This window comes from Vulpes lagopus, chromosome 16, assembly GCF_018345385.1.
Source record: "Vulpes lagopus strain Blue_001 chromosome 16, ASM1834538v1, whole genome shotgun sequence".
NCBI lineage: Eukaryota > Metazoa > Chordata > Mammalia > Carnivora > Canidae > Vulpes > Vulpes lagopus.
The window spans coordinates 12248019-12260518 of NC_054839.1; the positions used below are offsets into that span (position 1 = coordinate 12248019).

Sequence of the window (12500 nt, forward strand, 5' to 3'; positions counted from 1 at the left end):
AAGAAAGAAAGAAAGAAAGAAAAGAAAGGAAGGCAGGCACCAACCTAATTCTTTAAGAAGAGCATACTTGGGAAACACTCATGATAAATGAGAGAAAAGCAGGATACACACATAGTCACTGTGATTGCTTTTTAAAAGTCTTGGTGTGCTGGGATCCCTGGGTGGCGCAGCGGTTTAGCGCCTGCCTTTGGCCCAGGGCGCGATCCCGGAGACCCGGGATCGAATCCCACGTCGGGCTCCCGGTGCATGGAGCCTGCTTCTCCCTCTGCCTGTGTCTCTGCCTCTCTCTCTCTCTCTCTCTGTGACTATCATAAATAAGTAAAAATTAAAAAAAATAAAAATAAAAATAAAAGTCTTGGTGTGAAATAAAGGCAAGTTACAAAATAGTATTTGAGTGTGATAAATTTATTTTTAATTACTTAGATTTTCATTTTTGCACTAGAGTAAGTATGAATATAAACACCAAGATGTCAATAAATGCTATTTTTATTCCTTTCTACTACCTTTCCATATTTTGGAATTTTCTAAAATGAATTCTATTCATTTTATCATAACAAAATCAGTTCATTTAAAACAAGAACATAAATGTGTCAGAAAAAAAGATGAAGAAAATTAAGTGAAATACTAACAGCGCTTTTTTCTATCTTTCAAACTTTCTGTAACATGATTAATTACTTTTAGACTGAAAAAGAAACATTGTTTTTAAAAGCTTTCTCCCTAGAAAACAGTATGGAGTTTCCTTAAAAAGTTAAAAATAGAACTACCGGGATCCCTGGGTGGCGCAGTGGTTTGGCGCCTGCCTTTGGCCCGGGGCGCGATCCTGGAGACCCGGGATCGAATCCCACGTCGGGCTCCCGGTGCATGGAGCCTGCTTCTCCCTCTGCCTATGTCTCTGCTTCTCTCTCTCTCACTGTGTGCCTATCATAAATAAATAAAAAAAAAAATTTTAAAAAAAAAATTTAAAAAATAAAAAAATAAAAAAATAAAAAAAAAAATAGAACTACCTATGACCTAGCAATTGCACTACTAGGTATTTATCCAAAAGAGAGAAAAATGCTGATTTGAAGGGGCACAGGTATCCCAATGTTTACAGCAGCACTATCAACAATAGCCAAATTATGGAAAGAACCCAAATGTCCATCGACTTATGAATGGATAAAGAAAATATGGTATACACCTACAATAAAATATTATGCAGCCTTCAAAAAGATTGAAATCATGATCCCTGGGTGGCACAGCGGTTTGGCGCCTGCCTTTGGCCCAGGGCGCGATCCTGGAGACCCGGGATCAAATCCCATGTCGGGCTTCCGGTCCATGGAGCCTGCTTCTCCCTCTGCCTGTGTCTCTGCCTCTCTCTCTCTCTCTCTGTGTGTGACTATCATAAATAAATAAAAATTAAAAAAAAAAAAAGATTGAAATCTTGCCATTTGCAATGATATGGATAGAACCAGAGTGTATTATGCTAAATGAAGTAAGTCAGTCAGAGAAAGACAAATATGATTTCACTCATGTGGAATTTAAAAAACATGAACACAGGGGAAGGGAAGGGAAGGAAAAATAAAATAAGATAAAAACAGAGAGGGAAGGGGATCCAAGGGTAGCTCAGCAGTTTGGTGCCTGTCTTCGGTCCAGGGTGTGATCCTGGAGTCCCGGGATCAAGTCCCATGTCGGGCTCCCGGCATGAAGCCTGCTTCTCCCTCTGCCTGTGTCTCTGCCTCTCTCTCAGTCTGTGTCTCTCATGAATAAATAAATAAAATATTAAAAAAAAGAAAAAACAGGGCAGCCCTCGTGGCGCAGCGGTTTAGCGCCGTCTCTGCATGGAGCCTGCTCCTCCCTCTGCCTGTGTCTCTGCCCCTCTCTCTCTCTCTCTCTCTCTGTGTCTCTATGAATGAATAAATAAAATCTTAAAGGAAAAAAAAAAAACTCTAAAAAAAATAAATAAATAAAAATGAAAAAAAACAAAGAGGGAGGCAAACTATAAATATAATTTGGTTGTTGAGGGTTGCTAGACGGGTGGTGGGTGGGAGGATGGGCTAAATGGGTGACAGGCATTAAGGAGGGCACTTGGGATGAGCATTAGTCATTATATGTAAGTGATGAATCACCAAATTCTACTCCTGAAACTAATACTACAGTGTATGTTAACTAACTTGATTTTAAATAAAATAATAAATATATGTATATATATTTTTTAAAGATTTTATTTATTTTTATTCATGAGAGATAGAGAGAGAGAGAGAGAGAGGCAGAGACATAGGCAGAGGGAGAAGCAGGCTCCATGCAGGGAGTCCAATGTGGAACTTGATCCCGGGTCTCCAGGATCAGGCCCTGGGCTGAAGGCGGTGCTAAACCACTGAGCCACCTGGCCTGCCCATAAATATATATTTTTTATATATATTTTATATATATAAATAAATAAATGCATTCCGCCTTGGGATACCCAGCTGGCTCAGTCAGTAGGGCATGCAACTCTTGATCTCCAAGTCCTGAGTCTGAACCCCACACTGTATGCAGTAAATGAATAATTTAAAAAATAAAAAATAATACCAAGCTTATCCTTCCCTAATGAATACCTGCCTTTCCTTCTCAGCTAAAAAAAAAAAAAAATTAAGATTTTTTTTTTTTTGATTGAGAGCACAGTGGGGGGTGGATGGGAGAGGGAGAAGCAGAGTGCCTATTGAGCAGGGAACCCAGTGCGAGACTCGATCCCAAGACCCTGAGATCACGACCTGAGATGAAGTAAGACACTACACCAACTGAGTCACTCAGGACATCTTCTTAAATAAATAATACATTCCTCAAGAATTTCAATAATAGGGCAGCCTGGGTGGCTCAGCAGTTTAGTGCAGCCTTCGGCCCGGGGCATGATCCTGGAGACCCAGGATCCAGGCCCATGTCGGGCTCCCTGCATGGAGCCTGCTTCTCCCTCTGCCTGTGTCTCTGTCTCTGTCTGTATCTCTCATGAATAAATAAAATCTTAAAAAAAAAAAAAGAAGAAGAAATTCAAGAATATACTCCTCCAAAACTTAAGAAATATAGGAAATAGCTTCTCCCCCAAGAGTCAGGCATTAAAGGCAGTGCAGGGTTTGAGCAATCCAGGCCTGATGAGTTAGTTAATCTTTACTGCAACGAAGAATGAAATTAGAGCAGAGATATATAAATTCTAAAGTCACCTTTAAAGAGGTCAGCCAGGGATGCCTGGGTGGCTTAGTGGTTGAGTGTCTGTCTGCCTTTGGCTTAGGGCGTAATCCCGGGGTCAGGGTCCTGGGATAGACTCCTACATCCAGCTCCTGGGAGTGAGCCTGCTTCTCCCTCTGCTTAAGTCTCTACCTCTCTCTCTCTCTCTCTGTCTCTCATGAATAAATAAAATCTTAAAACAAAATAAGAAATAAATAAATAAAGAGGCCAGCCAGATGAATCTTGGCCACCAAAACAGAAACCCAACTAAAGACAATAAAATTGGAGTTTCCATTAAAGTACCAAATACATAAGCTGCTGCAACCAAAGTGAGGTTCTACACCAAAATGCAGAATTTACAAAGAAAATTAATCTAAATGTAGTACCAAAACTCTTAGTCTCCTCTCAGCCCGATTATGAATATAGAAAGAATGAGTGAAATAGCAAGAGTTCTCTACTGCACAGAGAAAATTAGGAAAAAGATTTGTAGAGTGAGCATCCAAGTGCTTTGAATACAACCATATCTTCACATCACAACCATATCTTCACATCCCCCTTGAGTCAGGGGTTCAAAGGGCCTCTCCAGTGAGTTAAATATGTGACTCAAGAGGTGGGAGTCCAGTGGATTTCCACCTTGGGAAACCTAAAGAGTGGAAGGAGAACCCACATTGATTTTAGGGTTCAAAATGTACAACCAAGGCAAAGAATCAGCAATTCCAGCAGAGAAGTGGTAGACCACATGTAAGAGTCACCACTGGGGTTATCTTTGGCTCAGTGTGACAGTGCCCTTAAGCAAGCCAAAGGACTCCAGAAGGAGGAAACTGAAGGTGGAAGGAACTAAGGAAAAGCAAACCAAAGAAAGCCCAACAACATAAAGATGCATCCCCCGAAGACAGGGGAGCACCAGACATGGGAATCTCAAAAGAATCTCAAGAGCCCTGAGGAGAGTCAGCTGTAACCGTGTACCAGGCTGAGAGAGCCACAAAAGAACTCTCCTAGTTCCTCCCATTCCTTCCTCCTCCCACTCCACCTAATCTAGAACCTAATAAGGGCAGAAACAGAAAATCTGAGAGACAAGAGAGGAACACAAAAAGAGCAGAAGCCAATCACCCTCCTTTCTCTCACAGCAAGTGGTTGTCAAGTACAAGTCTTAACCAGGAGAAAAAGGAAGAAAAAGTCTTACCTTTGAATGAAGACTGAAGTACTGATTCAAATACTCAACTGCATATTTATATTTTTACTTTATTTTTTTAAGATTTTTTACTTATTCATGAGAGAGAGAGAGAGAGAGAAGCAAATTCCATGCAGGGAGCCCAATGTGGGACTTGATCCCGGGTCTCCAGGATCAGGCCCTGGGCTGAAGGCGGTGCTAAACTGCTGAGCCACCTGGGCTGCCCTATTTTTACTTTTTTTATTTAATTTTTTAGAGAGGTTTTTGTGTTTTTTTTGTTTTTTTTTTTTTGTTTTAATTCATAGAGACACAGAGAGAGAGAGAGAGAGAGGGGCAGAGGGAGAAGCAGGCTCCATGCAGGGAGCCCGACGTGGGACCCGATCCCGGGTCTCCAGGATCACACCCCCGGCTGCAGGTGGCGCTAAACCGCTGCGCCATTGGGGCTGCCCGATTTTTACTTTTTTTTAAAGTAAGCTCCATGTCCAACATGGGACTTGAACTCATGACCCTGAGATCAAGAGTCACATGCTCGGGATCCCTGGGTGGCGCAGCGGTTTGGCGCCTGCCTTTGGCCCAGGGCGCGATCCTGGAGACCCGGGATCGAATCCCACGTCGGGCTCCCGGTGCATGGAGCCTGCTTCTCCCTCTGCCTGTGTCTCTGCCTCTCTCTCTCTCTCTCTCTCTGTGTGACTATCATAAATAATAAATTAAAAAAAAAAAAAAAGAGTCACATGCTCTACCAACTGAACCACCCAGGAGTCCCTAACTGCATATTTTGAATTTTATTTTTTATTTTTTTCATATTTTGAATTTTAAATTGAGCCTCTATTTTGTGACTTTTATTCCCTAAGATTATTGCTACTTGAATGTACTTTTTGTCTTTTATTTGCTACTGAATTCCAAGCACCTGAAGAGTGGCTGGCTCACAGGAGTGCTCATTAAACAGTTGCTGAATCAATAACTTTAAGAGTAAATACAAAGTCATAGGTCTGATACCCTTTCACAAAAGCACAAAGCTCTCCAAGCTGAGTACATTTTAAAGAGATGGTGAGAGATAAAAATATTTGATCGTCTCCTACAGGTTTGATATTTAACACACTGAATCCATAACACAGCTTGGTACTTTGTACCACTACAGCACAAAAATAGCGGTAGTGGTAAATTTTCATGGTGTCCATTTCAGCTTTATGCAGGGGACAGAGTAGGCAGGCCGTGAATGACCCCACCAATCCTTACGGCTCACCCATCTCTAGAGTGAGATGAATGTCCTTACTGCAGGCTCACACCACTCACTGGACCTTGGATGCATCCAATTTCCCTAACTACATCTGATTCCAGGCTCTCTAACTGGTTTCAGGCCAAAACCAGTTTCACTGGTTTCAGTTCAACTCAAAACCATATTTCTCATGCTAATAAATTTGCTCTGGTTTCCATCTCAGTGCTGTGTAAATTTTAGTTAACAAAACATCCAAGCTCCTGAGTCTTCAAAGGGCCTACCTAACTCAGCTGTGTCTTCCCCAGATTCCCTCCCTGCTGCATGTCCCCATGGTCCAGTCTCACTACTTGTACTGTCCACCTAGTTCACTCCTTATCTCAACAAAGCAGGTTTCAGCCTTAATGCACCACTGAAACTGCTCTCCTTACAGTAACTATAATAACCCAGTAATGCCAAATTCAGTAAACTCTGAGGAGATGAGAGAAACTAAGTAGAGGTGGTCAAGAGGTATGAAGAAAACCAGGTGGGCATGGAATTCAAAAATAAAAGTCAAGGAGTGCAGAATTTTAGAAGGAAATGTTCACCAAGGCTAATGCAAGAGAACATTCCACTAAGTCCAAGGACTGAGAAGCATCTGGTAGATCCACTGGAGTGGACGTCCCTGGTCACCTGGTCCAGAGGAGTTTTTGTGGCACAGTGGGGCAGATTCAACATCACAGTGGGGCAGTGAGCAACATCAAAGAACAGCTGATGAACTGCAGAGGGCTAAAGATTAGGGAAGTGAGAGAGGAAATAAAGTGAAGATCATCTTTCAAGGACCAAGGTTGGGAAGAAGAAACAGAAGTCAGCAGCCCGGAAGGTACAGGATAGGGTCAACAAATGGGCTATGCTTTTGTATTCTTGAGAACACACTCAGAAGGATCCAGTTAAAAATACCTAACCCTGGCCAAGGAGCTTTACACACAGTAACTCTTAATCTTCACAACAACTCAACAAAATAGACAATAATATTCTCTCCTTTCCACAGGTAAGGGATCTGAAGTACTCTGGGAGTCTCTGGAAAGCCCACTACAGCATCAACAGGAGAAAGCACCAGATTTAACCACATGCCAGGCTCATCCTCTCAGAGGAGAGGATGAAGAAGTGGTGTTAGAAAAGGCAGTAGAGAATGAGTTAAGAAGAGATGGGAGGTGGGCTCCAGCTAGAAGAGTGCTTTATTCTTTTAGCTTGGGGAAAAGGGAAAGGAACAAAATCTGCATGCCTGACCAACTCCTACTCATTCCTCAAAGATCAACTCAAGTATCACCTACAATGGGAAGTCACTGACAACTGTTAAAGGGTAGATATAAACAAGTGACAGCCCTTATTTTGGGGTACATTAAGATGAGATGGGTAGGGGCCCCTGGGTGGCTCAGTCAGTTAAGTGTGTGCCTTCAACTCAGGTCTCCATCTCCCTCTTCCTCTGCCCCTCCTCCCCGCTTGTGTGTGCTCTCTCTCGCAAATAAATAAATGAAAATCTTGGGATCCCTGGGTGACTCAGGGGTTTAGCACCTGCCTCTGGCCCAGGGCATAATCCTGGAGTCCCAGGATCGAGTCCCACATCAGGCTCCCTGCATGGAGCCTGCTTCTCCCTCTGCCTGTGTCTCTGCCTCTCTCTCTTTCCGCCCCCACCCCTGTTTTCTGCCTCCCCTACCTTAGTGAATAGTAAGATCATCTGTCTACCGAGAGCCACCTTCAACTCCTCCTCCCGCAAATCCAACAAGTTTTATTGACACAATCTACCTACTTGCACATCTTTAAAATCCTCCTTCTCTAACCTGTTCACTGCTACTACTTTATCTGGTGCCTTCAGCATCTCCCACTGGACTCTATTCTCTCTGCCTCTTCTGTTGGCCACCCTCGTTTTGATCCAAATCTCTTTTTCCCTTAGAATCTCCTGGGGATACTTTAAAAATTCAGATTTCTGATGCCCACATTAGCCCTTCTCAATCTGTCTCTCTGGGGATGAGACCCAGGTGTATGGACATTCAGAAAGCTCCATGGCTGATATTTTTTACAGCTAGGACTCAGGCAGCATGTGAAAAATACTGCTCCCATCACCAACAATAATCTCCCATCTTCCTTCCATGGCAACATGTAGCATTCCCAAGTAGTGATCTAGATCACCACCTTCTGCTTCTCTGGACTTTCCTCTATCATTCATTCCTATCTGTGTTCCTGATGAGGAAGAACCTTAGCCATTCCTCTGCCTTCTTCCCTAGCTCCTCCCTCTTCTCTATCTTCAAGTGGATGATTTTACCACACACCTCCTAAACTGCTCAGTCCAGCCATAACCAACAATTCTCTAATTCATTACTTCCTGCTTCTTTGCCAGGCTTGCCCGGGCCCCATCCCTCTTTGAGGCCCTCTCCCTACTTGCATGCCTGAAAAATTCTTACTTATCCGTCAAAACTCAGTTCAAGTATCACCCTATGCTAACAACTGTGCCTCTCCCCTCACCAGACCATCCCAGGCAATACACCCACAGCACCAAGTACACAAGTTGTTTCGTTTCTTTTTAAAAATATTTCCCTACTAGACAATGAACTCCTTTAGTCTGGGAAGTAAGCCTGGAATACATTAGACATGCAATTAATGTAGGTTATGTCTATTGTTACCCAGTGAATATACTACGAAGTGACTAAGTAATGGGAAAACTTATTAGTAAGTATAATAAATGATATATTTATTACTTAACATATAATTAAGTGATGCACTGGTCTATAAACAAGCACCCTAAAATACGTCTTAAACATGTTTCCTTCGCACTTTTATGGAGTTATAACTACATGACTAGATAGAGAGCAATACAGTTTCAAAGACAGTCAAAAATGTCCTACCCTTGATTTAACACCCAGCTTTCTTTAGTACCTTGAAAATGCCCTGCCGTGCCTGTTTCGGTCTTTGTGTTTGCTGTTCCCTTTCTGCAAAATGTACATTTTTTGACAAATTCTGACGTGGCTGGCTCCTTCCCACCATTTGGTTCTCACCTCAAATGTCACATTCCCAGGTTACCTTCCCTGACCACACTTGCTGAAGCAGGCAATCATGCCATTACATTCATCTTGTCTTCGTGACACTTATCACTAACTAAGGGAAATCACACTGTTTGTTAACTTATTGCATGTTGGTCTCCTTTATCCTGTTTACCTCTCTATCCTTTGTACACAGTGTGTGGCTTACCCAATAGACACTTAATGAATAAATAAATCAGAAGGCAAATATAACACTAAAACCCCATTATCTACCAGTCACAAAATGAGGAACCTATGCAGGTGGTAGGAAATGCAGAGACTTTTTCTCTTGAAAAGAGAATGCTACTCATCATCCATGGGGTCATGGGTAGGCAGATTAGCCTTCCTTAGGATACTTAACTTAAAATCTGAGCTTTGACTTGCCAAAGAGCCCTACAACTTAGTAAATGAAATCACTTCCCTCTGAGTGGGTAGCCTTGCAAGGAGAAATTTTAAAGTAGGTAACTGCTCATACCCAGTCTTGCCAAGACCAGTCCTGGAAAAACCGCCCAAAGTCCACTGTAAACACTGCAAACACAAGGGACCAAGACGTGTTCAACATCGCAATCCCAGCACCTAGCAGTTTCTAGCTCACAGTAGATGTTCAAAATGTTTGTTAAATAGGCACATAAGACATGGCCATCTGAGGAATGGCCATCCCATCAAGTCTTACCCTGAGGAAACACTTACTTTAGAAACAGGGCAAGACAGCTTAGGCCCTGGCCTAAGCCTTGGCCTATGCCTCTCCCTGGGCAGGAGTTTGGTTCCTAGAATTCAGTACTCATCAACCCTGTGCCACGTGATCAAGTGTTAACCCCACTGTCACCACGTATCAAATCTGAATAAACTTTGCAATACAATGGCTACTACAATATAGTAATCACCAGCAGTAACCAGTAACCCAGTAATGCAGTATAGTAACCTTTTTAACTTTTTCATGTATTTTGGTCAGCAAGTAAAAATAGCTCAGAATGTTGAAATAACTAAAATGGAAGATTCTACCATTAATTTTATATCCACCAGTGTAGGACTCCCTGTGTGATCCCAAGAAAAATCATCACTTTCTTGACCAGCAGTATCAACAGTCCTATGTATGTATTTTATCTCAAGGGTGGTTTGGAGAAGATCAACTAGCTAGTAGTTGTAACCTACTCTGAGGCCAATGAGTACCATAAATCGAATTAATTATGAAACAAGGAAAATCATAAATACTCAACCCGCTCCAGAACCTGAGAGGTTGAGAGAGGAAGATTTAACATTACGCCTGTGGCTCTGATGGTCAGTCTCAGACTAAGACCTGTATTCTCAGAAAAGATGTCTAACAATCACAATACGTCTTTTAATTTTTGAAAATGTCAACTGCTTCCATACTGAGGCACGATTAAGTTTGCGTGCAGAGAGCTCTGAAGTACCAACAGTGACAAGCAATTTTAAATTACGCCTGTTCAAACAGTTCCTGTGACTGTACCAGTGCCTAACCTCGGTGCTGTTTACTTAACATACAGTCCACCTTACCAAAAGCCAACTAAACCATTTCAGCGAAAAAAAAAAAAAAAATGTTATTTAAAAGGCTCCATGCACGGCTTTGCCCTCTACCTGCTGACCACCGTGGACGTTCAAGTGAACGATGACAGCAACATCCAGCAGCAATGTCCGCACTTCCCTGCCAAATGACTTCTTAACTTCCTTCCACTTTAATGTACTTTAATCAGTTTTTATTTGTCGAAAAACTCTCCCGGGAAACCGAGGAAGAAAGAAATCTAAGTAAACCCTTGGGGTCGGCTCCTGAGACCGAGGCTGGAATGTGCACCTGGGGGAGAGCCAGTTCGGTCCCTCTGTAGCCTAAATGGAGCAAGGTGACTGGGAAGGGGGCAGGCTTCCAGCACCGGCTCCACCAGGACAGCCTCTCCTTTCAGCCTGGCACCCGCGCCGCTGAGCGCAAGGGGTCGAGCCCGGAGAACACCCGGACGCCCAGGCCGACCCTAACTTTCCAGTCCACCTGGAACACCTGAGCATCGTACCTGGGGTTCACAGGTGAGGGCCGGGGCTGCCGGCGGGACTCGGCGCCCACGGGCCCCTCCGGGCTGAGGTGGGGGCCGTGCCCGCTGCCCCTCACCCGCAGGAGGAGCCCCCAAGGTTCGGGCGCGGGGATGGAGGGTCGGCCCCCAAACCTCCTACAACCCCGAGGGTCCCCGCTGCCCCCAGGCTTCTCAAGGAGGTGCCCAGGGTGCCGCGTGGGAAACAGCCAGGATGGCGGCGGCCGGTACTCACAAAGCCCGCTGGAGCCGGTGCTGGCGAACATGGTCCCGCCGGACCCGGAGCCCCCGAGGGGGGACAGGGGGAGGGGAAGTGGAGGTGGAGGGACCCGGAGACCGCGCAGGCGCACTCCCGCGCAGCGGCGAATCCGGCAACTGGATTCCACTCCTGGGGCTGCCCGTGAGCGGCGCATGCGCGGCCCGTGGGACGCGCCGCTCCGCCCGCCCCCTCCCTTCCTGCTGGGGAAGGGAAGTCGGTCCGCAGCCGGAGGCGTCCGCCCGTCCGGGTTTTTCCGACTGCCGCGGGCCTCCTTTAGTGAAGGAAGGGGAGATCGTGGGAGGAGCCGGAGGGCCACTGCTGCGAGCAACATCTCAGCGCTCAGCGGCGCCCCACGCCCCGTGGAGCAGCGTGGCAGCGGATTCCTCCGGCGTGCCGGCGTCGGGGCGGGGGTGGGGGGCGAATTCCTCGCGACCTCTAACCTCTCCCGGACGGGACGCGGGCGAGCTCCACGCATGCTCAGTCTGTCTGGGCGCCGAAGCTCGCTCCCCGAGGGCGTCGGCCGGGGCTCCCCGGAGTTGCGGCGTCCGGCCGAGGGCGAGAGGCTCTGCGCCGCCTTGCTCCCCGGGCTTCTGCTCTGGCGCCCGTCCAGACCTGGCCTTTTTTTTTTTTCCCCTCTTGCAAAATGATACTAATCCTTAAGGCAAAGTCATGGTTTTTTAAATGAGTTTGGACCTGAAAACTCTATTATCTAATGTAGTTATTAATACTTTTTGCGAAATTGACAAGGCTAAATGAAAAGGACACATTACAAAACTACAGGAAAAAAAAAAAACATTTTTTTTTTAGTGTTTATAAGGGCCAGGCGCCAAGCTCAATCTGGAATTTGTGGATCAAACAGCCCCTGCCTCTAAAGAGAGGTGCCAGTGACCCAAAATTTCAACACGGATTTATTGCTAGAAGGCGAAAGTATAAGTGACTTATTTATTGGGCTTTTCTTTGTTTTTGCAGAAGCTGTTGGTTAGCAACAAAACCGGTAGCCAGCATAGGTCACTGGTTCTCAAAGTAGGTGTGGCTACTTCCCCCACCCCAATTTGGGGAATCCAGAAGGCCAGAACTATTTTCATGATTGTACAAAGACATTTCCTTTTACTCAGTATACAGTGAAGTTTCCCATTGTGCCTTTGGAAGGGCTGCAAACTCTGTGAATCCAGCTGATCAATGCATCATGTTACAAAATCCTGCGTGGGTAAGATGGAGTTAAACTGCAAGATAGATGAATATCTATGCCATTCACTTCCCCTTGGATGGGACTAGAGCATATTATGCTGAATGAAATAAGCCAATCAGAGAAAGACAATTATATGGTTTCACTCATGTGGAGTATAAGAAATAGTGAAAGGGACCATAGGGGAAAGGAAGGGAACTGAGTGGGGGAAAAACTAGAGAGGAAAACAAACTGTAAGAGACTCCTAACTCTGGGAAACAAACAAAGGGCTGCAGAAGAGGAGGGTTGTGGGAATGGGGTGACTGGGTGATCGGCATTAAGGAGGGCACATGATTGGGCAGCCCCCGTGGCTTAGCGGTTTAGTGCCACCGTCAGCCCCCAGGGTGTGATCCTGGAGACCCG

The 12500-nt window shown here is 45.0% G+C and overlaps 1 protein-coding gene across 1 annotated transcript in view; it reads right to left on the reverse strand.

Annotated features, from left to right (window-relative positions):
* Positions 1-11529, reverse strand: part of UBAC2 (UBA domain containing 2) — a 175791-nt gene extending 164262 nt beyond the window's left edge. The window contains exon 1 of the mRNA XM_041731112.1: positions 10889-11529. Coding sequence (XP_041587046.1) covers positions 10889-11387 — 499 coding nt within the window. The 5' untranslated portion in view covers positions 11388-11529. The remainder of the gene's footprint in view (positions 1-10888) is intronic.
* Between the last annotated feature and the right edge of the window lie 971 nt (positions 11530-12500).